This window comes from Trachurus trachurus (genome assembly GCF_905171665.1).
Source record: "Trachurus trachurus genome assembly, chromosome: 1".
Classification (NCBI taxonomy): domain Eukaryota; kingdom Metazoa; phylum Chordata; class Actinopteri; order Carangiformes; family Carangidae; genus Trachurus; species Trachurus trachurus.
Window position 1 is genome coordinate 20946154 of NC_139891.1, and position 27217 is coordinate 20973370.

Genomic DNA, 27217 nt, shown 5'->3' on the forward strand with positions numbered 1-27217 from the left:
ATATGAATTGTGTCAATATTATGGGCTCCAAAGGACTTTTGAGAGAAATTTGTAATTTCAATGTTTGAGGTTGTAAACCTGCATAAATTGTTGACTGTATGTGTTTTAAACCAATTTGTTTTTTTAAGAAGAACAAAAAGAACAAATCATAAAAGTGGCAAAGTCACGCAAAGGCAATTTGAAGAATAAGTGTTTTTGTGTTCAAACATTTTTTAAGTGTTTATTTCACACCAGACCACAGCAACCAGACAGAACAAACTACAGACAGTGCATTCTTGCATGCATGCTTCATGTATAACTCAAAGTTTCAACACTTGAGGGAGACTCTGATTTTACGTCCAAATCTGATTGAATCCAATTGGATAATTACAGATTTGGGTGAAAAACAGTGAGCAGTTGTGCAGCGAGTGAGATTTACACTGTTTTCTGCTCTATGTTCATAGACATATGTTCACAAAAACACTTCTTTGTGTGACCTCAACACTGACTTCATTTGCGAACACATTTTATTTAAAAAGTGTCTTCACTTCACAAGCTTCAAATCTATGCAGTGCAGGCCTAAGCTAGGAAATGGATGAGCTACTGTGTCAGGTCGCATTACTGCAAAACAGTCAAATGAACTATAATTAGAAACAAAACATTGAATATCATTAAACTAGAAAGATGAAGATACAGTAGAGCTCGGAGGCTTTTACAGCTGCGTCATAAAAAGTGATGTTTTGACAAAGTTGCATCAAAGAGAAGAAAAAGCTCCAAAAAGCACCAATGGACTGTGCGATGGTTTGATTTACATCACAGAAGAAATAACATGGGACTTGAGCTCAGCCGGGGTTTTGAGGGTTGCCCAGGCGGGGCAGGAGGAGTAAAAATTACCCCGCACCACAGGGACTTGGATTCAGTCCCTGGCTGTGGTGGTTCTGGCGCGGTCGAGGACCCTGATTACTTTTCAGGCAAAGGAATTTATGGTTTGGACTTTAGGACTGAAAAGCGGACTGCTCTTAAAGTAGAGTTAACTACCCTGTGAACATGGGGTTTGTTTGTGATTCTGGCCATTACTCATGATGAGGAAATGGGCCCAGGGGCATGGATAGGTAAAAAGACCTCCCTCTCCTCCTGAACAAGATTCCCAGACTGAAAGAGACACATCATCTGACTAATTCTGTGTCTCTGTGTGGTTTTACGTCTCTTTGTTTGGTGTGTTTTTGGGGAGTCCTGCATCTCTGTCTCTGTGGGAACACATCACATCTCGGTGGATGTTTTGTGTCTTTAAACTGAGCCATGTGTCTTTCAAACAAGAAATATTAAAGCAGATATCAGCTTCACGGCCGTTTCGGCTAATGCTGCGTTCAAGGCAGGCTTTTGAAACCGTAAGTTACAGCTTCAAGTCACAACTACGACTTGGTAGCGTTCCCGGTAACCCGTAGCTCGTGTTTTTACCATCCTGTTGTCTGTGAAAGTTCCCTATAACGGCCACTCGTAACTTCCGACCCGTGAACTCGTACCAGATCGAACTGGTATGACTTCACAGGAAGGAAAAACACAAAGTACGAGTTTCCTTGAACGCACCATGAGTTAGCAGCCCCCGCCCTTGTCAGGCATCAATTGGTCCTCGTGCTACGTCACCACATTCACGCGCATCCCTTGGCTGCACACACAGCCCTTCATGCCGTTCTCTCTCCTCATTGGATAACACTTGTATCCCAGAAGAAATGTTTTCTCCTCGGGTTACAGCAGAGCAGAGTGACGGAGAGACTCGTGTTCCGGTCGAAACACTCTATGTAAGTGATTGCTGACGGAAAATATGACTAGTTAGGACTTATATTAACAAAAACATTTCACTGATATCTCCTTTAATAGTCAGGAGGGACTGGCCCTGGGCCTGCCCGATCTCTCAGGCCACTTGGGTCTTTGCCCGGTAGTTTGGTTCATTAATCCGTCCATTCCTTTGCTCATGCGTCTCGCTCATGTCATGATACATTCTGCTCATCCGTGTGTGAATGATAATCATAAATAAAATGGGAACAGTCCCTGGTAATCAGGTTTGTATTTAAGATATTACCATAAGCCTCACTAAAGGAGCCGATCAGAGACTGAAACCATGTAGCTACCATCTTTGACAGATTTGACCACAATAACACATTTAAACCTTGAGTAAGTGTTACTGTTTCTGTGAATTGCAAACTTTACCTTCCTTTTCTTTCGCTAGCAATTCTTTACTGAAATGCATATTGGACTTAGACTTAACTCCTTACACTTTTATGTACACAATCTTGTACCTTGTGCCTTTTTCTTATGTATACAGTTGTGTTGCAAAGTTAATATCAACCACGGTCCAATAGTCAGACATACAAACACTATTATGGCTATACAAAATTGTCATCACAACTAATGCATCTCTCTCTGGGACTGTTCAGAAGTTGTGTTTGCTATAAAGCGCAGCATCATAAAGAGCAGCAGGATAAGACACCAAATTAGATGTCACTTTTAACCCACAGTTCTGCTCCTACACACAATGAGCAATGCTTGATTGCAGTCAGTTAATTGGATTTTGTGTGTGTGTGTGTGTCCATCTGTTGCAAGTTATATGCAGCTATATGAGTAAGTGTGGCTGGGGAAATAAAATTTATTTTTAATTTAATATCTACAAATAATTATAAGTTACTAGACCAGTGGGAGAGACAAATATCATCTTGACATCATACAAATGTATGAGCAATTGATGATTGCTCTGATGATCTGATATCACCATCCATCAGTACAACCCTGTCTGGATATTTTCAATCTTTTTTTGGACTGATGATTCAACCAGACAAATGTAATGATCATCAAAGTTCGGCACTGCACCAATTGTCTGTCATGTTACGCTGATGGCAGAAAATGAACTAGGACTTATACCTCCGGAAAACCTGGAAGCCTTAAGTGACTCCTCCCGGTTCACTACCCTGTACCTTAATAGAAAACCAGCATGTGTGTAGTATGGACAGTTAACAACTGAAATTCCCCATAAAAATCTAAAAATGCATCAGTGGTGAAAGGTGAATGGAGGAGCTGGAGAATTGGTAGAAGGGAAGATGGAGCTCTTTGAAGTTTCAGCTGTCTATGTATCATCTGTGAGAGATTAAGAGATCTGATTGGTTTGGCTGCTTCGGTCCCTCTGAGGAGGAGTGTGTGGCAGAGAGTGGCTGTTGAAAGAAAGGGTAATGTATTGCTCTCCCCCGAACTTACGCCATGCGCAAGTCATTCCTCCAAAGGACACATTAGCAGAAATAACTGATACCAGGGGACAGAGCACACCTTCTGCATGTGTGTGCTAATGTGTCCATGCATGTGTGTGTGCATGTGCAAGAGGTTGATTATACTCCCGAGTATGTCATGGAAATATTATGATTGCTCCATATTTCCTCCCCTTTTCCCACAGGTAATGTAACACCTGTTATGCAAAAACACAGTGGCCTGGATTAGCCGGGTTGCCAGATCCCATGAATCACACTTTTTGTTTAGTCACTCTGGCTCTGCCCCCCTTGTACGACATGATTTGTTAACGTCATTGTTGCCACGGTCAGTCAGTGATGAGCCGATCACAGCTGCGCTCAAGTAAACACAATCTAATGAGAACAGAGGCAGCAATAAAATGGTCAGAATTGAATTGTCTCCTCATAAAATCGCGTTTGGACCGAGATTCAATTTTTGAGGGTGTGTGATCAGAGGTTGTATACGTCTCTCTAACCCTGTCATTGTGCTTGTTTTGTGTTACTGTACCAGGGGGTTAGAACAAAAGGTTGACACGAGTTTACAGACTCATGAAAAAAAGAGATGGATATGATGAGGGAGAGTGATTACGTTTTCTTCTATTCACCTTTGTCCATGAACTTAAGCGGGGGGGCTCTTCAAAACAAAACTCTGTGTCATGACAGATAAAGAGTTGTGAATGGGGGAGATTTATAACAGTTCATTGTTTGTGTTTGGCCTCAGTTGTAATTGTGGGGCTGTATGATTTGTGTGTGTATTGTAGTGAGAGGGAGCGCAAACCCTTCATCTAATTAGCATGTATTTGACGACCTGACTTGAAGCCTCATTAGTGATTTGCTACGCTTACAACCTTGACCGATACCTATTTACCGGGGCAGTCACAATTAACTGTATACACACGTACTGTATACACCCTCCCAGTCTTAAATGATGCTGGTCAACATGATGGAGCTGTGCCGCCTCACAAAGTCATGTTGTACTTTATTACACCACTTAAACTACTGGTTTATGTTAAAATAAAAAAAGTTTGATCATCATTTGGAGACTGATGAATTATTGAAGAAAGTCTGACTTCCCTTTTCACACTATGAGTGGTCCTGAACTACTGAACAGCCATAAATAGATACCGCAGTCAGGATAGCAGCTCTATATATAACCACAATGATTCAGAGAACCCTCTGATTTAGAAAACTCGCTTCAGGCCACATTTTCTGTGTGAAACTTCAGCCGTCAGATCAGCCTACATCACATGAGGGAATTATTGCTCATCACTGATGGAGACACTGTGGATTCATGCATCTTATTATCTGCTATTAGTTACCTTAAAATAATGATATGATACATTTCCATTATACCAGGTCCAGTTTTATACAATATCTAATACACTAAGGGTGAGATTTAGGTTGTGTAAACCTATTGCTGATGTCTCACCTTCCTGCAAATACTTAAGGAGATGCAATAACACATGGGACAACGCATGCTGGATGTGATGCAGATGGAAAAAGTTGATGAGTTCAGTATTAGGGTGGTACTGTACAATATCATGTATTATGATATTTCCCATCATATGCGTACTTGTATAAAATATGCATCGATATATATAGGCTGAACTGCAGGGAGATATTCAAGTCACCCAGGTCTAACAGATACACCAGTCAGACTGTATGTCTATGATACACACATAAACATATATATTATAGATTTATTTTTATTCCATATGCAAAAACCAAAATTTGGCTGTATATGTATTTTTTTTTACGACATCATAAGTTTTGTGTCTTTGTTTTTCTGTTGAACTGAGCTACTCCACATTCTGTCCACATTCGCGCTGACAACTGCAGAAGATAACCCTGGGGGGATACTTCAGTTTCTCTATTGTAGTGACTGATTCCTGGTTGAAAATCGCTCTGCATCATAAAAATGGATTTTGCTGTTTTCCACACCTATAGAACCCGCTATGGTAAATGTTAATACAAGGAGTCAGGGAAGATTGGCCCAATCAGACATATGGCTCATTAAGCCAAATATGTGCTTTAGGCACAACACACAACAGAAGGTACTGAGTATGTAAACATAAGCAAACCATTTGAGACACACATTACATCTGGAGATATTCCATCTTCTGATTGCTGCCTCTTAGACATAATCTCCACTCCTCTCATTACGATCAAAACATTAGAAATTTCGTTCCCTTCCTTCTCTCTGGACTGGAAAATGACATCGACCAACAGAATACCGATACCAAACTGCTGAGTGACTGCTCTGCTACTGTGGATGCAGCAAGTACTGCCTAGTGCCTCTGTGTGTAATGGCAGAAGACCCTGGATTCCTTTAAATCCCTGTTGAAGAGGCACCTGTTCTCTCAGGCCTTCGCCTGCTAAATTGTTGTCTTGTCTTGTGATATTGTTAAGCGTCCTTGGGTGTCTTGAAAGGTGCTATATAAATCAAAATTATTGTTATTATTATTATTATTAAGAAGAACTTCATTAACATTATGATTCAAGAAATAACTTGAATCAAATCATTAAGTTAAATAAACCAACAATGTTACTTCAATAAAGTTAAACCTTTGTCAGTGATGTCCATCTGAGTCAAAACAAACATATTTTCTTTGTCCATTCCTCCACAAATTATTTGATCTGATGCGATTGAGAGTCACATAGGAACTGCTTTGCCTCAGTACAACCCAATTTGTCAAGGGAAAGTTTAAGAAGCAGTTACTGTCAAGACTTAGTTACTTTAACTTGTGATGATTTGCATTAAATGTAAATTCTGCTGTTATTGATTTATTCAGGGAAACTTTTCAAAGCAAAGTAGAACACACCTACTGCGCTGCTCAGCTGGGGGTGACCGGAGTGAACGAGGGTTCACAGGGAGAAAAAAAAACAGGAGAAAAGAGAAAGCAGAGAAAAGAACTGGAGAGAGAAGCCAAGAAAACACAGAGGGAGAGAAAAGAGAGAGAGGGAGCTAACTCAGGACACTACAGATCTGGATGTGTGTGTGTGTGTGTGTGTGTATGTGTGTGTATGTGTGTGTGTCTCTGCCAAAACCAAGCCAAGCAGGGATGAAGAATGAGCAGGCACTCAAGGAGCCAGGTGTTCAAAACATAAAAATACACACCCACTCTCTCTCACACTCACACACACACACACACACACACACACACACACACACACACACACACACACACACACACACACACACACACACACACACACACACACACACACACACACACACACACACACAGGCTCTCCAACAGCTGGGAGGGAGCTAAGGTTGCGCTTGTTTTGTGTGATAAGGCTGCTGGGTTAAAAAGCTCTAAAGATGTTTCCATTGAGACAACATAAACCAGTCACTGCTAAAATACACAGGCAGCCTCCCGCACCACTGCCTGACCCCAACACACATCCTGTTTCTATCAAATAAATGTCTGCAGCATTCTCTTGAACAACAACAGAGCGACCACATAGTCTATATTTCACTCTCCATCCACGGAAGCAAATACTTCACAAAAATCCAAAGAAACTAGTGAGTGAAAAAACAAAAAAACAAAAAAAATCCACAGAAGGGAAATTTTCATTTAGTTATGATTCATGCAACAGAATGTGCTTGTTGTGATTGTCATGTTGCTCACAGCTTGATGTTGTCATGTCCTCATGATTTTTAGCTCTCTCCTCTGGACTTGCTCTCTTCTCTGTGGCTCCTCTTTCTTCTTCCTCATCTATCTCTCATCAATCATCATTTTTCATTTGGATATAGTATTAATAGTATATTTTGTGTGTTTAATATCTACTTTGTGCACTGTGTGTGTTTCACTGACTGTATGTGTGTGTGTTTGTGTCAACCAGGCAGTTTTGGCTCATTCGGAGACTGTTGGCTCTGAGTCCAAACCCTTTGGCACAACAAACACCAGACTCTCTGTAGGAACAAATCACCAAATGATGGTTCTATTATCTTCTCTCAGACATATACACACACATATGAGGAATCAACTGTTCCATGACTTTATAAAAACAATACTCTTGGTTTGTGTTTCCTGGAGCTAGCAGAGAGCTTGGAAGATTGGACTTGCTGCTCCTTGGTGTGGGAACTTTTGGCTGGAGGCTTCTTCATTTGTTTTGTTTCTTCTCGATGTAGATAGTGTAGTCTGTGTATACCTTTACTGTAATCAGTTTCAACAGATATATCACAATTTCAAGAGCTAGAATCAACAAAGATGCTGTTGGTAATGAGTCAAAGAGAAATACCTCTAGCCCTGTGTTTATGTGCTTGTTTCTCTCCCTCTTTCCCTCTCGTTATCCTCCTTTACACCTTCTGGGGTGCTCCAGTATGTGGCACCACATTAGCCTCAGGCTCCACCTTGAACTCTTTGTCATGTGTTGCAGAGGTCATCATCCTGCTGATGGCCAGTACCATCAGGCTGTTGCCATGGCTCCACGGTCCGCTTTCAGCAGTGGACAGGGATCATGTCCCAGCTAGTTGTGATGCATCCTTAGCGGCTTGTGCAGTAGCAGCTGTTGATGAGATCCGACAGGCTAGACTCGACTCTCCATGCGTATCAGTGAGCTGTGGGTGCACATGACCTGTTCCCAGTTTTGCTGGTCATCCCTCTATAACGCTCTGGGAACACCCCCACAACACCTGGCAGGTTTTGGAGAAGCTCCAACCCAGTTGTGTAGCCGTTTGGCCCATGTCAAAGTCACACACATCCTTTCACTCCCACCATTTTCCTGCTTCCAACACATTAACATTCAAGAACTGATGGTTCACCTGCTGCCTGATTCATTTCAGCCACTGACAGGTGCCATTGTAATGATGATCCATGCGATTCACTTCATGTGTCAGAGGTTTCAGTGTTGCAGCTGCTCGGTGCGGACATGTACAGTTTACTTAAAATAGTCCCTGACATTTGTGTTTTTAAAGATTTTCATGCAGTGGATTCTCACGAATTTGGGTGCACTCAAGTCTGAGAAGTCGGTAAGAATTTAATGAAAAGTTAATGCAGTTCTGAACATGCATCTCACCTGTGGTAGAGGAAATAAAAAAAGTCTAGAAGATGGGAAAGAAGGGAACATGAGACAGCTGGTGGGAGGTAACGAGCGGCCAGCAGAGAGAGAGAGAGACAGACAGAGATGATGGCATCACTGTCATAACACTCTAGTGATTTGGTGAGACTAACAGCTGTCATTGTCAGTATGGAAGATATCATCTGAATAGTTCTCTCACACAGTTTTAAATACAGTCTGTCCATGCTGATGCTCTCGTTCAGTGGCTGCTGCTGGCTAATATTTAACAGGAGGCGTGAGTGAAATACTAATAGAATTGAGCCTAGATATGATTGAAATGTTTTACTCACTGTTTGCCCCAGGACTTAACTATTGTTCAGGTAGAAAAAGCCTTTTTGCCTGTCACAGGACAATAGAGATTGTCCAAGGAAAGTTGGCATTTTGATATTATTAATACCAGTAAAACAAATTCAGGCACGCTTGTTTGGAAACAGATTACAATGTCACAGGGTCAATCCAAGTAAAGCATCTCCCTTAGACAACTAGTAGAGATAGTGAAGCCACTGGACTGTGTCTGCCCACAAGCTGCCTTAATCCTATACTGGTCCTTTTTCCTCAGCAAAAGCCACCGGCCATTTTCCTTTCCTTTCCTTCAATTTTTTTTTTTTTTTTTTTTTTTTTTTTATCTATACAGAGAGTGAGAGTCAGGCATTTGATAGAAAAGGCCACATCCATTTGATTTCCTGTCTCAGTAAAAGAAACAAGCCAAAAGGCATTCAAGTAAATAATTAACCAGTGACTGGTGTCATGTTATTTTGGATGTGTTTGTATCAAGCCAGTGTTTTACTGTAGATTTAGCCTGAAACTATATTAAAAAAACAAGAGAATGTCAGGATGGAATATACAGCGGGTTGCTGGAGGGGACAAGACTGGCTGCTTTCGGATTTCTTGGGTGTGTGTTTATCTCTCTGCATGCCAGCTGTGTGTGTGTGTGTGTGTGTGTGTGTGTGTGTGTGTGTGTGTGTGTGTGTGTGTGTGTGTGTGTGTGTGTGTGTGTGTGTGTGTGTGTGTGTGTGTGATGTCCTTGACCAAGTGACTAGTGCGCAAAGCATTTAAAAAAAACTGACACACTCAACTTGGAATTGTGGGAGATCAAGAGATTTAGAAAGAGACATAACACATTTTATCTGTAAAGCAGCCACCATGACAAGTGCTGTTAATGAAATGAATTTATTTTTCATTCCTTTGCTTTTCAACTACTAATTACATTCTTTTGTGCCTCCACATTTGTACTGGGCTTGGGCTGGACAGATTTATCTGTCTGGGAAAAAGACAAACACACACACACACACACAAACAAACACACACATACAAATAGGATCCTCGACACAATATGCACAAACAGAGGAGCCACTTAGCATTCAGAAGTCACTAAATGCCAAGGTTGCCACATCGATACACAATTGATTTTGCACAGTCTGTTTGTGAGTCTAGTCTCACACAACCTCTGGCTGATGCTCAGACTGACACCTCACACAATTGAGCAACTTGGGCCAACTCCTCTTTCAGTCACAAGTCAGAGGAGGTGGTGGTGGTGGGACGGGGTGAACTGGTAGAGAAGATAAAAGGGGAGGAGGAGGGAGGGGGGGCATTGAAGATGGGGCGGTGAGGTGAGAAGCTGAAATACTTCTTTCCCTCTAGACACAACATCCCAAAAGCTAAACAGAAAATAAAAATAAACAGTGTTTGTGCAGCTCTGTGGCAGCAGCTTAGAGTGACAACGCTGTGACTGTGCAATGTGACCCAGCTGTAACTTCATCAGCCTCATACCACAGCTTTCAGTCACACCATCAGCAAACATCTGCATAAATCACTGCTCAGTCATTTCTGTTTTTCTCTTTCTTTTTAAGTTTCAGTTGCTTTTTTTCTTGTTGCTGTTTTTGTCCATTCTTCAAATTCATCATCCTTTTGTTTTTCCCTTTTTTTTGGTTGTATTCTTTTCTAGGTTCTCCCATGCCCTCCCCCTCCTGTCCATCATCTGTCATTGACCAATCACATCCGCAGTCAGGCAGTCAACATGACAACCTGTTGTTAGGCGACACGGCTGAGCCCGACTCAGAGGAAGGGGAGGAGGAGGAGGAGGAGGAGGAACAAGAGCAAGAGGAGTATGCTGGACGGTTGTACTCACCTGTAACACATGGTAAAGGGACATTAATTGCTTCATTAGTGACCTTTAAAAGCTTTTTTCCTTTCCTCCCTTAAAGAGTTTCCTTTTTATTGCCTGAACTGGGATTTGATTGATTTATTGGCTTGATATTTCTCTTTAATTTATCATCTGCTCTGTCCTATTAGTGTCAAAGACTTTTTACAGTCAAATTTAAAGCTAAAGAACATTTTTGCAGAATGTTATCTGTCCAGTTAGTCCAGTGTATCCAGTGTGAAGAAAATGGTTATGGTTGTTGGATATGGCAGATTCCACCACATCGGCTGTCTTCATGTTGCTTGCTCAAGCATTGTGGTCCATCAGAACGTTCACCAAGCAGCACAGTATGAAGGATTAAACTTCTGGCGGCTTCCAGTGGTTGTCCTCAATAGATTAAATGGTCTTCTACGTCTCTGTCACAGTTTCTTGCAGCCTTTGTTCATGGGAGTTGAGGTTGTGAGGAAGTTGCATCATTGGTTGACTGGTTGACAATGCTGTAGTTATATATAGATAGAGTTGGTTTTGACAAAACAGTGGTACAGTATGTTAGTATATCGGGGAAAATTGGGATCCTAAAAGAAAGTGGATTGAACCAATACTTCTGATGAATTAGGCTATTTTGTTTTCTGTTCTCATTTTAGACACACCAGCGTTTGACAGCTGCCCCAACCAGAGTTTATTTGACCAGAATTTGGGATATTTAGATAGAATATTTGGGATTTGCTCTGGTTGCCAAGAGGCCGGCTCCTGGTGACTCCCCACATGGTGAATGTTAGGCTGCAAGTTCAGGATAAAACTCTTGTCTGGCTGTTCAGAACACTGGGGCCATCAAAGTGCTGATCTGAGAACAGTTTGCTTATGGAGGTTGATAAGCACCAGATGCTGAGTTGTGATGGCTGGCCAATATCCCTGGATCAGCCATCTTATAGCTAGGAGTTTGATAGGAAACAGACTTTGATGGTTTGAAGAAAGGAACTAAGACAACCACAATTAGAGTCAGACTGTATCAGGAGAGGGGGCATGAAAGGGAGAAATAAAGAGGGAGGAGATTTGGAAGGAAGGAGAATGAGAAAAAGAAAGACAGCTGCATGGAGTTATAGAAATAGAGAGACAGACAGACGTCTCCTCATATATACATTGCCATCTAAACATAATCAGAAACAGCTCTGAAGTAGAGTCTTGAAATGGCTAAAAGGTTGTGTGCGTGTGTGTTTGTGGATACGTGTGTGGTCCTCCTTCCCCAGAGTAGTTCCAGCCTGACCTAACCAACCAATGTTCAGCCAAACATCTAAAATATCACTCTCACACTTCCTGCACTTTTAGACATGCTTTTACTTTTATTCACTCATATCACCTTGTATCATTTCCTCCAGTTCTTTGCGCCACTGATTTTGTTGGAAGTCGAGCACTGAAGCAAAGTAAGTGAGAGACGTGCAGCTGATATTTCCCTACACACATAAAAAAAACACGCACACACTCCCCTGTTGTTTTTTTTTCGTTTTTTTCCTAACTCCTTGTTTACAGGAGGAAGAAGCTGAGCAGGAAGAAAAGGCAGAGATTTTGAGAACAGGGGAGAGAAGCCAGGCTTTTCTTTTTCACTTTTCCCTTAGAAAACATTTTTTTCATTGACTGTTTACTGGGACGACAAAGTGCTTTATGAAGCATCAGAGGCAGAGGGAAACAGTGCTTTTCTATTCTATAAAGGCGATTCCTAAAAATCCGGCCTCAATGTCCTACATTGAAAGTGGGTTTCAGGGTAGAAGCCACAGAGATATTCATACTGTGACATTTCATTTGACTCCAGCTCTATTTGTCATTATAGTGCATAGTAAATGTTATAGTTTGGCAGTGATACATCAGGTGCACACTGGCCGGTGTCCTGTTCTATCTGTATCTTGCTGCACTAATGGCAGAGAATGCTTTCTAGGATCAAACAGCACAGTATATTTTTATTATGAAGAATGACTAGGATTTACCTGTGCTGTCTGCCTGTTCAGACCAGGTCTGAATGATGGTGGGAGGCATTAATGCAGCTGCAGGCTGACCTTTGTAGTGACTTTTGATGTTACATTCAATAAATAAAAATGATTGCCAATGTAATTGTTGTTACAAGATGCCTATTTTGCATTTAATTTCATATTTAATTAAAGAAATGATGAGAAAAATACCTGAATGGACATAAATTATACACAAAGTCATCATTTCATATTTCACAAATGATTTCCTGTAGGCTCGCTGCTGCTTTGAAACCAGGTTTCCACTTCCATTCGCTGCCTTCCTCAGCTATTTCTCCCTCTGCCTGTCACCTCTTTGCAGAGGGCGTTGATACTGTAATGTAATTAGGGCCCGAGCGGCGACTGCAAGTCGCCCAGCGAAAGCCCTATTGAAATCGCGCTGTATATTATTATTATTATTCTTGCCGCTATTCGTGCCTCGATTTCGCCCCTTTCCCCAACTGGAAAAGTTGTCTACTTTTGCACGGACGTCCGGCCTGATCCGAAATTCGATATTTTGTGGTGGTCGCACACGGTCGACGCGAAATGGCGAAATAGCGCCCCCTACAAACTTTCAAAATCCCCATAGGGAAGTCGGGTCACTTTGTCCCACGCATACAAAATTTGGTACACATATGTATTATACCCAGATATGCAAAAAAGCCTCTTGACCTTTTGACCTCAACCCAACAGGACGTCGGCCATTTTGGTTTTGATTTTTCCCGCCTAAAACGAACTCCTCCCAAAGCGTTCGCCCGATCAAGTTGAAATTAGGTACACCACATCTCCAGACCTAGCTGAGCTTATCTTGTGCTCCGTGAGTCCGTAGGTCAAAGGGCGTGGCTTCCAGCGCTCAATTAACTTTGGCGTGCTCGCCATGTAATACGATTGGCTCTCACGCCCACATACTTCATCCAATCAACTTCAAACTTGCTGGACATGATGATGGCTTCGCCCTGAACGTCCCGATATATTAACTTCCCACGTAACTCATAGCGCCCCCCGGTGGTAACAGGAAGTGAACTAAAATTCATTAAAAATACATAGTTGACCCCATCAACTTCATTCCACTTCTAAAACATGCAGAACCAGTTGGTGAAGCTACATTATGAAGACTGTAAAGCTACGAGTAATGGCGTCCCTGTGGGGGCGTGGCTACCATCAATTCCTCGCCATGAAAATACGTTTGGCTTTTTGATGGCTTTAATGAACTCGTATCATCATGAAAATTGATAGACAGGTCCAGGGTGGAGACCTCTTCCATCTGATAGGGGTGTCGCTCATGTGGCCCCCTAGTGGAAACCGGAAGTGCCATTTTTTGCATCAACATTGTCCGATTTCCACGAAACTTCACATGTGTGATGAGGGACTGACCCTGAACACACCTGCACGCATCCCATTACTGCCCCCTAGTGGACGAACCTTTAACTGCTCATAACTCCCTCATGCTTTGTCCGATTTCCACGAAACTTCACATGTGTGATGAGGGACTGACCCTGAACACACCTGCACGCATCCCATTACTGCCCCCTAGTGGACGAACCTTTAACAGCTCATAACTCCCTCATGCTTTGTCCGATTTCCACGAAACTTCACATGTGTGATGAGGGACTGACCCTGAACACACCTGCACGCATCCCATTACTGCCCCCTAGTGGACGAACCTTTAACTGCTCATAACTCCCTCATGCTTTGTCCGATTCACTCCAAACTTCACACGAGTGATAAGGGGCGGCCCCTGAACGCACCAGACCACATGCGGTGACTGCCCCCTGGTGGATGAACGAAACATTGCATTTTTGGCCTCCTTCCGGGTTTTTTCTCCGTTTCCGCTCCGCGCCACGGCCCCGGCGTGCCTCAGGCCCCGCGGCGGCATGAGCGAGGGCCCGCCATCGCCGCTTGCGGCTTTAATTACATTATGTCATTCACAAATCTGCCAACCTGCTTCCAGGCAAATGTCAAATAACATAATTCCATATTTGAAGGAAAGGCAGTAGAAAATAATACCTATACCTTAGGCTAGACCCGTATTACTATGTGTACTCATCATATATGGCAATAATGATACCTGCTACCAATGAAATGAGATGGAAAAGATAAAATTATATCTTAACTGCCACTGATGCCACAAAACCACAAATTCAACCACAGACGAAGAAAATCTCTCACTAAAGATAAGTGTGCATGTCAGGAAGTCTACATCCCTGATCAGTGACAACAGTGAGAGACACCCCTCTATCCATGTACTCTAACTGTTATTGGCAGGACATCAATATCTTTATAGTGAATTTTACAGTGTCCCCTATTTATTATCCAATATTATAATTATGGTATTAATAGTTCATGTTGTTGAATATCCCTCATCATAGACTAAAACCAATCCAGTCAGTACATTTAGTATCATGTGTACATTAGGCTAGTATATACTGTATAGCCTAGCATGTTGGCTTTGCTTAACCTCTGCTTCTGAATGGATGTTTCCAGTGCAGCTTCCCTTGCATAGTGATGATGTGGTGAGATATTTTGAGCAGGAAGTTTGTCTGATGTTGCATCATATTGTCAACATGATGAAACTGAACATAAATAACAATTGATCATGTGATCCTTGTTGATCTTTTTGAACTTGTCTCTGCAGGATACATACACTTGGAAATGAGCCACGGCTTAACCATGTGTAGCATGTACACAGCAAGTTTCTTGTTTATGAGATACTTCACATACATGCACAATAACACCTTTCCTTAAAATATACCGTATAAACTCATAATCTTGGGAAAAAAAAGCTCACATACATGTAGACAAGACATCAGAAGGTCAATTACCATTTCTGATTAGATTAAAATAATTGCTGAAGGTACCTGCTGTGCAATCTGCAGATGTAATACTCGTCATACGGTATTACTGCTGCTGCTGTTTAGCTCTATTTATCTGAAGAAAAAAACAGTCTTAGTACAGTTATGTATGAGGGTCATTTTTATAGGTTCATAAGTCTGATAATGTAATTTATGAATGGGGGGTATGAGTAGACCTCAGCCTCTGCAGTGTTTTTCATGTTGTGGCTCAAGACATCTGCAAAACATGTAAAAGTGGGCATGTGTAATTATAAGCTTGCCGTTTGACAGCAGGAGGCAGCAGCGATAATTTGGTGTAATCACAGGTAATGTGAATAAAGGGTCAGTAACTTGACCAGTGTGTGCATGTGGATGCGTGTATGTGTGTGTATCAAATAGGGGTGGGAGAAAAAAATCAATTCACATAAATATTGGGATATCTTTTTTGACGATTTTAAATCCATTTTTTTTTTCAAAAATCGATTTCTTTTTTTTGAATTTATTATTTTTTGGGGGATTTTTTTTAAAATATTGTGCAATGCGCATTTGTTAGCCTTTTTTACATACAGAGAGTACAGGTTTTGAAAAGGGTTTAAGTTCACTTTATAATGGAGTATGTTAATTTATAGGCTCCTATACAGTATTTGTGTGCAGATAAATATTAAAAATGCAGACTAAAAATCAAGAGAATCGGCAATATCGTAGAATCGCAATTTAAATCGAATCGCCATCCAAAAAATCGTAGAAGAATCGAATCGGGAGAAAAGCATATCGTCCCAGCACTAGTATCAAAGGTTTGTCCAGAGATTGGGCCGACATATACTGTAACATTCAATACTTTATATTTTAGGTGACTTAACTGTTCATTTTACTGCTTTGAGTACTCTCTATGTTGCTATATGCCAGCATTATTAATACCCAAGTAAAAAGTATAAATTATGATTATAAAAAAGACACATAAAGAAACAAATCAGAATAATAAAATACAGCAAAAATGATTTTAATATGAACCACACAAACTGGTGGATTATTAAAATGTTTGTACACTGTATTTTAAAACTGCAGGTGTGCATTATAAACAGTGAAATTACCCCTGAAAAATAATTCCCTTAATGTTAAATTCAAATATGAATAAAGTCTGCATTTACATCCAAGAATATCAATGTTTCTTGGTATTGTTGCAAGTATCTAGACTATTTCAGTTTTAAACCTTTTAATAAATGTAAGTATATTTGTTCAAAATATATGTTTAAGTTATCTAATATGATCACAACATGTATGTATCATATTTTTATATTTAACAACCTATCACTTTACATTATAGTTGCTGAACAGCTTTGTGATCAGAGCTTGTGTAGACTGCCACATCCCTTTGAGATGGTAAAGAAAATATAGGCTAAGAAGATGCACAGTGAACAGTGTTGCAGAAAGGTGTTGGCTGCTGTTTAAATTAAGCAGTGTGTGAGAGAGCTGCTTCTCCATGCAGTGGGAAGCCAAATGTTTCCTGACAACAAAGGAGCTATGGTGCATACCTTCCTCTCTGTCACTCACATGCACTACTGTATATGCACTCTCATTCTCTGTGCTGGCTTTTTCCTCCTCAGGGTGGGACTCAGACATAGTAACTCACCCTATGCATTTACATTTACACTGACTAAGGCTGAGGATTCTTCTTGCATTCTCCCCTCTAGACAACAGAATGAGAATAGTTACCTCTTGCCATTACCATGGATGGACAGCAGCCCCAAACATCTGAAATTTTCCTATAAGGGTTTTCATCATTCTCTGATGATTCATGGCTTATCATAATTTACATATAATTACAATTTGTAGTCGTGACTCAAATATCTGTTACCTGATATGTGCTTTAATGCCTAGCTTGCCAACTGGTGCAAATAACTCAAACCATCTTATTCCTTGTAGCAATAGAATAGGGCGGCAGTGGCTCAGGCGGTAGAGCGGGTCGTCCAATAATCAAGAGGGTTGGTGGTTTGAATCCCGTTCTGTCCCAATCGCTGTCATAGTGTCCTTGGGCAAGACACCTTACCCACCTTGCCTCGAGTGAATGCGTATGAATGATCTTGGTGGTGGTCGGAGGGGCTGTTTGGCGAACATTGGCAGCCACGCTTCCATCAGTCTGCCCCAGGGCAGCTGTGGCTACACAACATAGCTTACCACCACCTATGTGTATGAATGAATAATGGTTTCTGTAAAGCGCTTTGGGTGTTGGGACAAGCACTATATAAATGTAATCCATTATAATAATTTAAGGGTCTCATATTTTACACTTTTCCTGTGTTGGTCCTTAAGAAGATACACCTGTGTTTTAAGAACCACAGAGTGACCGTCTCAATAGGTTTACATCTCCTTCTCTCACCAGTTGAGAGAATCATGAGAGATCATACAGTATATTGGCTTGGGACATGGCTGAAAGTTGCTGTGACATCACAGTCACCTAAGTAGGTTTCTGAAAACAGGCTGTGTACACATTGGTGTGTGCAGTATAGATGTATAGTTTCATGATTTCCTTGTTGTGAATTGGAAATATTAAAAGTGGAGGGTCTGTCTCTACAGGCTGGAGTCTTAGGAATACTAATGAAACATTTCATTAAATTGTCCATAGATGCATGTTCTGTTCTGGTCTGATCAAAATATTGCACATCGGCACCAGACATTTTATCTCTAGACAAGTAAGCAAAGGCAGTATAGTAGCTCACTATTCCTCAAAACAAACTGTTTGTCTTTTCCCCCTGAGAGTGGAAAGACTCCACTGTCCAGCCTTAAGATGCCTCCGAGACGCCAAGGCTATCATGTCGAAGCGGAAAAAGCTGCAGAAAAAAGATGGGTTTCTTTGCAAACAGCAGGACGACGCCAAGACTTATTGACAACATCTATACTGAGAGGGAGAAAGGAAGGTCAGACTGAGGTGGACAGAGAAACACGGATAACACTTAGTGCTTTTTACGTTGGGTTCAAGTAGGCAATTCTCCTCAACACTAGAACCAATCAATGAGTCATTGAATGGGAGAGAAGAAGAGAGACAGGGAGAGGGAAAAAAAACATATTTCTCCTCAACACCAGACCTAATCAATCAATCTCTGATCAGACTAATGGACCTCAGCCGAGTGGCTGTGGCTGGGCTTTAAGCCTCAAACACTCACATGGTAAAAAGGCCAAAAATCACACAGCTTACGCCTGAGGCTGATTGCAGAATGCATGTAGCAAAGGATCTCAGACTGTTGGAGCAGACTTCATGTGAAGAGACACAGACAGACAATGAGAGTAGAAGGGAGTTGGAGGATTGATGGTGTGCGTGTGTGTGTGCATATTAGACATCAAGTGCCGACTGTCGTGTCTATAAAATGAGATAGGAATGTTTTGAAATGACACGCTACGGTAAGTGAAACTCTCGGCTCCTGGGTGTTAAGTTGTAATTGCTGTGCTGTTAGACAACTGTAAGCCATGATTTCCTTGGTAACGTAACTTGTTACTAAATATATCTATTAGTGCTATTGTTGAAGGAGGACGAGGGTGAACGTTTAGCATGCTGGTTTTTACCAGGCACTGTAGGTTTTCCAGCTAGCTTTGCACCTCAGCCAAGAGGGAAACAAGGGAAGGTTTGTGGTGTCCAAACAACATGATACTAACATCTGCTGCAGTGTGAACAATCAAATGCCCCTTTTTCAATGTCCCACTTGAATTCTTGATATATATTCCAGATGCATCATCTTTATCGTTTATCGTTGCTTTTAACATCTTATCCACACACTGTATTCCTTCACTGTGGCCGATGTTAAATACCTCACTCGAGGGTAATTTGGCTTTGCTTCTGCTGTGTAGATTAGTGATTTACAACCACAGACTGGGCCCAAGGACGCCAATTTACACACATCTGCTGAATAAGCAGATAGCAGATATATATATATATATATAGACGTACACTTAGTACACAGTGGAACAGGCTTTAGATGTAACCTTATCTATCTTGACAATGCATCTTCCAGAGAAATCATGTTGTCTATAAGTTTGAATCAATGGAACTATAGAATGGAAATTGACGTCCTTTAAATTTGTCTGCACTTGACATTATCGAAGAATCAATATGAAGACTACCCTTGTTAGTTCGTATGCAGGCCACCCGGCAGCTCCCTGTGTCCCTCTGTGACTCACTGTATGAGATAGGTTAGAATAAACCTGCCACTGCACATTTAATGGAAGTAGTTCAATTACAGACAAGTGTGCCTCAGTGGTCAATGGTACAATTCACCTGAAAACTTATTATACAAATTGACAAGCAAACAAGCAAGTCAAGGCCTTATCGTCTACACATTAAAAACCTCTTGATGTTTGCTCTCGCAAAGAAAATCACCAACTCAATTACGGAAAGCCAAACTGGAAGTGATTGTGCACACAAGGGCATGGTTATGTTTGTCATGTAGTGAATGTTTTATATGCAGTCTTTTTCACTCTCTGCGATTTTGCCGACTCGTCGTCCAACCTAAATAACAGTGCTCGTCATTACCTTCCTTAAACTACCCTTGGTGACCCTTATAAATAATGCAAAAGAACCCACTAACATTAGGGTCAAGGCTGAAAGAAATAACAGTGAGTGCAGTCTCTTCTTCTCAAAGACAGCCTGTGCCCAGACATCCTCTTCAACCTCCTCAAATACTTTTTGTGGTGACACAAAGTCACAGCACTTTCTCCTGTCATTTGATCAAGTGACCATTGCTGTAAAAGAGCTGTAAGTATTCTCATGACTGCAGGAGGTTGTAGAAAAACACAGACATACTGTACAGTAAGTTGTTTGTTTGCATACCTTCAGATAAGGGCCGTATCCACCGTAGGTGCAGCTGATGGTAACAATAATAAACAGTGGTCTCCGGTGAGAAAATCCTGTGTTTTGTTGAACCATCCATTCAAACCGACTTCCTCTTTTGTGCCCATAATTATTGCATCCACTAGAAAAAAGCCTAATAAGCTGGGTCATAATAAGCTGCTTACATAGATGACCCAGAGTTCAGTTTTCTACAGGAGGACAGTCTCATTTAAAGATACAAATGATGTTGTGATTTTTCTGGTAAGTGCATGGGCCCATAGGGAAAACCCTCCGTGTTCTTGCTCTTCTGCTGAAGCTAAAGTTAATAGCAAAACTGTCAATGTGTGCACCATCCATTAATTTTCATGTAGAAAAAACGTATAGCCTGAAGGGGTTTTGTGCTTTTAGAGTGGATGTTATTGAGATTCAATTGTATTCCAGTACTGTTGCAAAAAGATTCAACTGATACTCAACCCGGTAAAATAAATTTAATTTTGTGAAAGTTGAGAAAGCAAAAAAGAAGATAAGAAAGCCCAGCAAAGGACACAGTGCGTGTTTTAAAAACTCCTGGTGGCTGAGAGGACAAAAAGGATAGAAAACAAATGAAAGAGTAAAAAAGCAAAAGCAAAGAAAGACCCAGTGGCTTAAAGGATCACAGTCCTCCATATTAACAACTTGGACAGAGTGAGAGAGTAAAAGAATGTACAGAGAGAGGGAGAGGGAGAGAGGGCACTGAAAGCTGACTTGGCAGGAGAAAATGAATGAGAGAATGAGGGCGAGAAAGACAGGGGGAAGGGAGAGTGGATGACGGGTCAATGCACTGGTGCTACAATAAGGAGAGATAAATGTGGAGGACTGATGAGAGGTACTGAAAAGGCTGCAGCTGCCTATATTAAAGAACTGAGTGGAAGATAGGATAGGGGAGTAAGAGAGGAGGTCAGATGAAGAGGATGGAGGAGTGGGAGCGAGGTGTTGGGGGAAAAAATAGAAATATGAGGGGAGAGAAAGAAAAGATGGAAAAGAAGCCAGTATTGGATGAAGAGAAGACAAAGTTACATTGTCCCGTATTTTGTCCAACTCACTTTAAGGAGAGGAAAAGAAGAGATATTGATACCTTCCGCTGCCTTTTAGTTTATCTCCACTTTCTTCTTTTAATGAATCCATTTTCTTTGTTGCCATCACTATCACTGTTCCTATCAGCAGTAAGTCCCCTCCATCTCTTTGCTTCTCCAGTCTCAACCACACAAGCTGTATCAGCACAAGTTGTAGTCAGCCAAATTACCAGAACAGCTGATAAGATTCATATCCACCAATGAAAGGGAAGTCTAATATCTGAGGAATGTCATAATGAGGTTTTATATTGTGTTCTTTAAAAATGGCGATGAATGTGGTTTTGTACATTTTAACTAATTAACTGCATATGAGTGTATCAATGTAATCTTACATTGGATCTGTTTGCAGATAGCTGACTTTAGATGTGTAATCCATTGCAGTATGCATATATTTCAGTCCATCTCTAGCTGAAGAGAGCCTGTGCTCAATATTTCGATATAGTGGTATTTAAGCTCAGCCAGTACTCCAGACGTTTATTTTATGTGAATTCTTTTTTTCCATAGGACCAGTCGGCTGGTACCCAGACATGACCTCATTAATTCACCTCCTCTGCCCCTCATCTCTACATGCAGGGAATAGGAAACGACAGGCAGACAAACTAGTTGGCACAAAAAGAGACAAATCCTGATTTTCTGCCTTTTGTATATGTCCCTCATGGTTCATTAGATATGGGCATTGTTATACTAGAAAAAAACATTACTTAAAACCTGAAGCTTTCAGAGCAGTGTTTTCTGGATAGGCAGCAGTGGCATGTCTTCTTGTGCTGTACTTGTGCCCGTTGTAATTACCCACTCAGTTCCAAGCTCCTCATCAGACTATGGAGAGTATTTACAAGAGGGTCACTGTTCAGAAAAATCTCATATTGAACTCTAAAGCTCTGAGTCACTGATTTCTCTGTTGCTTTTTTTTTTTTTTAGTAAAGTGCAGACTAGTGAGGCTTGCCTCCTTTAATTACATGTAGTAAAAATCCCATCCTAGGACTGCTTGTGTCTAAGAGGATTGCTGTGATGCTAATGCTGCCATTAAATGGTCTCATGAGTACCAACTGTCAGTCTTCGCTGACCTGATGTAGTCTAAACTACAATTTCCCTCTGAACTCTTTCCTGTCCCCTCTTTTCTTCATATGATTATGTTTTAATTCCGCTGTTTTTTCTTCCTTTTTCGCTTTGCTTTAATACCTCCATGAGTCTTTTATTTTAGGTTATTTTCTTGGGGAACCTCAATGTGTCAGCTTTTGTTTTTCTTGCCCTGTCTTCACTTTCCCCTCCTCCCCTCCCTCCTGTCTTTCACTCTGCATGCCTTCACCTTTGAAAGACAATGTATATTGTCAGATGCAGTGGCCGTGAGAACACTGACGGCACAGGGATTCATCCAGGAGCTGGAGATACTGACAGTTAGTCCAACTCCAACTTTAAGTCTAACTTAAAAAAGTCTAAACAAGAGTATTCCCTGCCAGTCTAACTCTGTGTTGCATGTACAACAGTCTGGCTGTTCACCGCATTGTACAGTAGTTTCTCTGAGCGTTTCTCGGAAGTAGTTTCTCAGAAGTTTCTCTGCTGGTCAACTAGTGGTGTTCTGCTCCTTGGCTTTTTTGTCACATAGGTAATTAATAGAGTGGGATGTTGTTTCTATCACAAAAATAAAGTTAGAAGGACCACTACATCGTTCTCTCCTCCCTCTGAGTCTGTCTCCCTCTCCATTTAGACACTCAGATTTTCTTATACTTGTATAAATGCGTATAGTGAAAACACTGAAACGCCACACTGTCCAAAGGTCATTGCTTTACCTGCCTCTCTGTGCCTTGCTCATGTCTCTCTTGATCCCTAATGGCACCATGATCATTTCCATAAGCACTTCATTCCTTTCATGTAAAGATTTCAACATATCCTTTGATATTACTGGGGTATATTTGACATTTTGGTGCACTGAAAACTGATTGCGTTTCTGCTGTCCTTATCTGTCATTCTAGCAGGCTTCTGAAACACATACACACTCAACTATGAGGTTATTTAGAGCAGCAGGAGGAAGTGACAACCATTACCTGATGTAAAGCCAATAAAACTAACACTTAATTAGATTTAGTTCAACTGAAGGAGCAGATCTATAACGTTTTGCTGTCAGTGTGTAAATAGTGAAGTAACAGTTGGAACAAGACGCAGGCTGGTTCCAGATGTAAATGCGTGGTAGAAGCAAAGAAACATGTTTGAGACATCTGTTGTGTAGAATGAACATCATCAAAGTAGATGTTACTCCATCGGCCGTAGCTCAGCAGGCAGTGGACCAAACCTGTTTAGATTTACATGACTACTTCTGTATTGATATATTGAGGGTGGCACATAGGGAGCATTAGAATTTTGTTCACCTGACGTCACAACCTCTATTCAGTCTAATACCGAGGCGTAATGATATTGTTGACGGCATCATGCACGTGGTGGGAACTCTGTTTTAAAACAGAAAAAAACTTTCTTAAGCAGTCGTGTAGAAAAAGTGGAATTGTAATCATTGCTTAAGCCATTTAATCATTTTCAACCCGTCTGGAGTAAACAATGTCAGTGAGTGTACCACTCAGCCTCAGCATTGATTTATGTTCATTACCACCACAGCCATAGCCCCCCTTCCCTCTCACGTGTACAGTTTGATATTTCCCAGCCCAGTCTAGAGAGAATCTGTCTTTTAATTCATATGCAGATGGCTGAAATGATTAGGTAAGGATCAGAACTGGGTCTCCTCGTGCTACATACACACATGGTACCTTCACTTAATCAATTCAGGTTATGCAGTTCATCCTGTTGACAGTGGAGGTACTGAAGTGTGTCACAGCTCTAAGGGAGTTCCCTCACTGGTTCAATAGCTTGTTTTCCTTCCTTTTTTGAAGGCTATATTGCACCGCCCATGTGTTGTTTGCATTAATAAAAAATGATTCAGTTGTAAGGGACCTAGATGGGATTATACTAGATTAGAAAATGTAGCTGAATGTGATCCAAGAGCACTTATATGAAAAGACAGGCAGAAAGACAAATACAAAACTACAATCAAGTAAAGTGTAGAAATAAACACTAGTGCCATGCTGCAGTGCTGAGAGAGCTGCAGTTTACTTAGCAATTGGGGAAAATGTTGTTTTCAGTTCTATGAAAGCACACACAGCCTCTGATTTCTGAATATTTTCAGGGAGAATGTTCCAGACTTGTGAAGCACATAAATGGATACTCCATCTCCACTTTCTGCCCAGACTGTGATGGTGTGGACCTGTGGGCTGTGGGCTCACAGAGAATCAGCTGTGAAAATATTATACCCCCATATACCGTATAAGTAACACAGAGCTGTCAGGGCAGGACTCATGTACTCCCTCCTTTTTTCATTAAAAGTCTGGCTGTAGAAGAAGAGAATTCAGTAAATTATCCTGTCAGTATTTTTTTTCTATAATTATAGGGGAAAAATTAAAAAGCAAGACTTTCAGGCAACAAATCAATAGGGTCAGAATTAAATAAAGAAATTCTTCTGGAAAACAATCAGCTGCTCCCTTGTGAAAGAACCTTCCACCTTCTTCTAAGAACTAGTCTATTAATATATTGTCTGTATTACAGTCACTAGCATTCATCTACTTCATAGAATTTAAAGGGAAGGACGCTGGAATGGATGACTGAGCATACAAAACAAGACTTGGGACTCTAGAGGCAAGGGTTTACATCCTACATACCGTGCTTTGATGGGTTGATGCTTCTAAAACACTTACATCCTTATTTTTTATTGCAAGAGAGCAACAACAAGCATGAAGCGGTGGGTCCCTGGTGCACTGACTGTTTGGATGTCTTCGAGCGCTTCTGCTGTTTTGGTTTATGCAGGTGCAGCGGTAGGAAAAGGAATATAGCTCAGAGTGTGTGTGGTGATTGATAAAAACACACTCAGTGAAGCCAGGCAACAACACCTGAACAAATGGAAGCACACTTAATTGAGGAAATCACATTGTCTAGATGGTGCAGAGTGTCATTATGGAAACACACACAGCACCAAACACGGGGAAAACAAATGAAATACATTAAAAACATTTTGCCTAGGTGATAAGGTTAAAATTCTATGAATGTTTCGTTGTCATGTTGATTTAAAAGCACCACCCAGGCAGCATTATGGCTCCAGTAAACACAATTGCAAGTGTAGCATGTTTTTAGGAGGCAGGGTTGCCAGTCACCTATAAAACCTTGTCAACAAGTGGCAGCTTTTGTTGTGCCAATTAAGCAGAAGGAAAATTAACTGGCCGCATTTGTTGCAGCCAGCGGTTGTAAAAGCAAACTAATATAATGTTTTGCTGGACCACTGCATTAGGTCCCATGAAAAAGATGACTTTGTGGTGGTGTTCTCGCTCTCTCTTTTTTTTCTTTCCTTTTTTTTCTTTTTTACAGAGGAAGAATCCACTCAGAAAACCAATGTTTTCGCAGACTTTTTTTTTCTCTGTGCAAAATCGTACACTAGTGAAACAGTAAATATGTTGTCTGCTCTATCATGTAATACTAAGCCTATCCTGATTTCCGTGGTTTTTAATTTTTTTCCCCTATCCTTTTCCCTGGTGTGGGTCACTGAGCAGAGAGGGGCACCCTCCACTTACATGCCCCACAAAGGCAGCTCTGGGCTTGGGAGGGAGGCCCGCCTCACGCCCTTCTCCTTGCCAGGAGTCCAGAGGTGGAATGAGTTTTCACGCTTCAAGAACCACGGGTCTTAACTCTTCTACTGACCTTTTTCACTATGTCGATGAGTCTTCTACTTTTTCCAGGATCTATTCTCTCCTCTCTTTTTTTCTTTTTTTTTTTGTCTCCGGTATCGCTCAGTGCTAACATCTGTGTATATCCCTGTTTCTTTCTGTCTGCCCCTGTCTCTTGCTGTGCCCCTCTTACAGTCTGTTGTTCCTCTCCACCTCATCTAATCTCTGTTGACCATTGTTGCTGCTTCTGAAACTTTTAATTGACTTCCTGTGTCACCTCCTGTTCTTTCTGTGCCCTCTTTTCTTCTCTCCTTGTTCAATTTTCTGTCAACAGTGACGGAGTTTAACACAAATACTGACCTGACTTCGACTGGCCTTTCTCATTCAGTTTATTTATGTTCACCATTACTTTTTACATATATATACTTTGAATATATGACAGTATTTGACTTTCACTTTTGTGATACATTTTCAACCATGGTCTAAGATACCCACAACAAAACACATTTTAGTTGCTTTATTTAGAAACCATTGCGAGAACCCTTGAACCTCTGAATGTACACTCAAGTCTGAGATGAGGACAAAGGCAAAAGCATGGAACACGGATGACATAAATATATAACGTTTGACATGGGTTATGAAAAGGCCAGAGTGAGCAAGGGAAGGTAGCGACGGGGAAGGAGAAGAACGAGCTGTGCATGAACAGACAGAGCAGTGGACACACAGACTGATATAGAAGAAGACAGAGCGTCAGACTGAAGCGCGTAAATTGCCAAAGGCAGTGTGCCTACAGAGCAATCACAGGACACCACAGTTAGATGATCATCTCACATTTAGATAATAATTATCCAAGTGGGACATCACATTTGTATCATTGACTGGTGCTTTTAATGTGTTCCCAGTTTCTGGGTTTGATTCCTAGGCCTGGGGCCTACGGGTAATCCAGCTTTCTCCCACAGGTCCAAAACACATAAAGAATAGGTGGATGTTGAATGTGATGGACTGACGACCCGTCCACATTGTACCCTGGACAGTATAAATACAACCATGATTTAAAAAGTTATGTAAATTGTGTCTTAAAACTCAATTAAGATGCTTGTGGCAGACAACAATGATGCCCACTAGACCATTAATTGGCAAACAAACGGAAGGTGGTACCTTGACTAAAATCATGGATTTCTGATAGATTTGAATACCTTTAGGCAGAATGAGTAAATAGAGAAGTACTGTCCATGATAGGTAATTTACATTCCTCAAAAAAATATCTTGTGAGATGTTTATGATCAACCCCCATTTAACAGTCATC

At 41.1% G+C, this 27217-nt stretch overlaps 1 protein-coding gene across 1 annotated transcript in view; it reads left to right on the top strand.

Annotated features, from left to right (window-relative positions):
* tenm3 (teneurin transmembrane protein 3) overlaps positions 1-27217 on the top strand; it is a 182603-nt gene that overhangs the window by 23116 nt on the left and 132270 nt on the right. Inside the window, exon 2 of the mRNA XM_083978996.1 lies at positions 10264-10458. Coding sequence (XP_083835122.1) covers positions 10272-10458 — 187 coding nt within the window. The 5' untranslated portion in view covers positions 10264-10271. The remainder of the gene's footprint in view (positions 1-10263; positions 10459-27217) is intronic.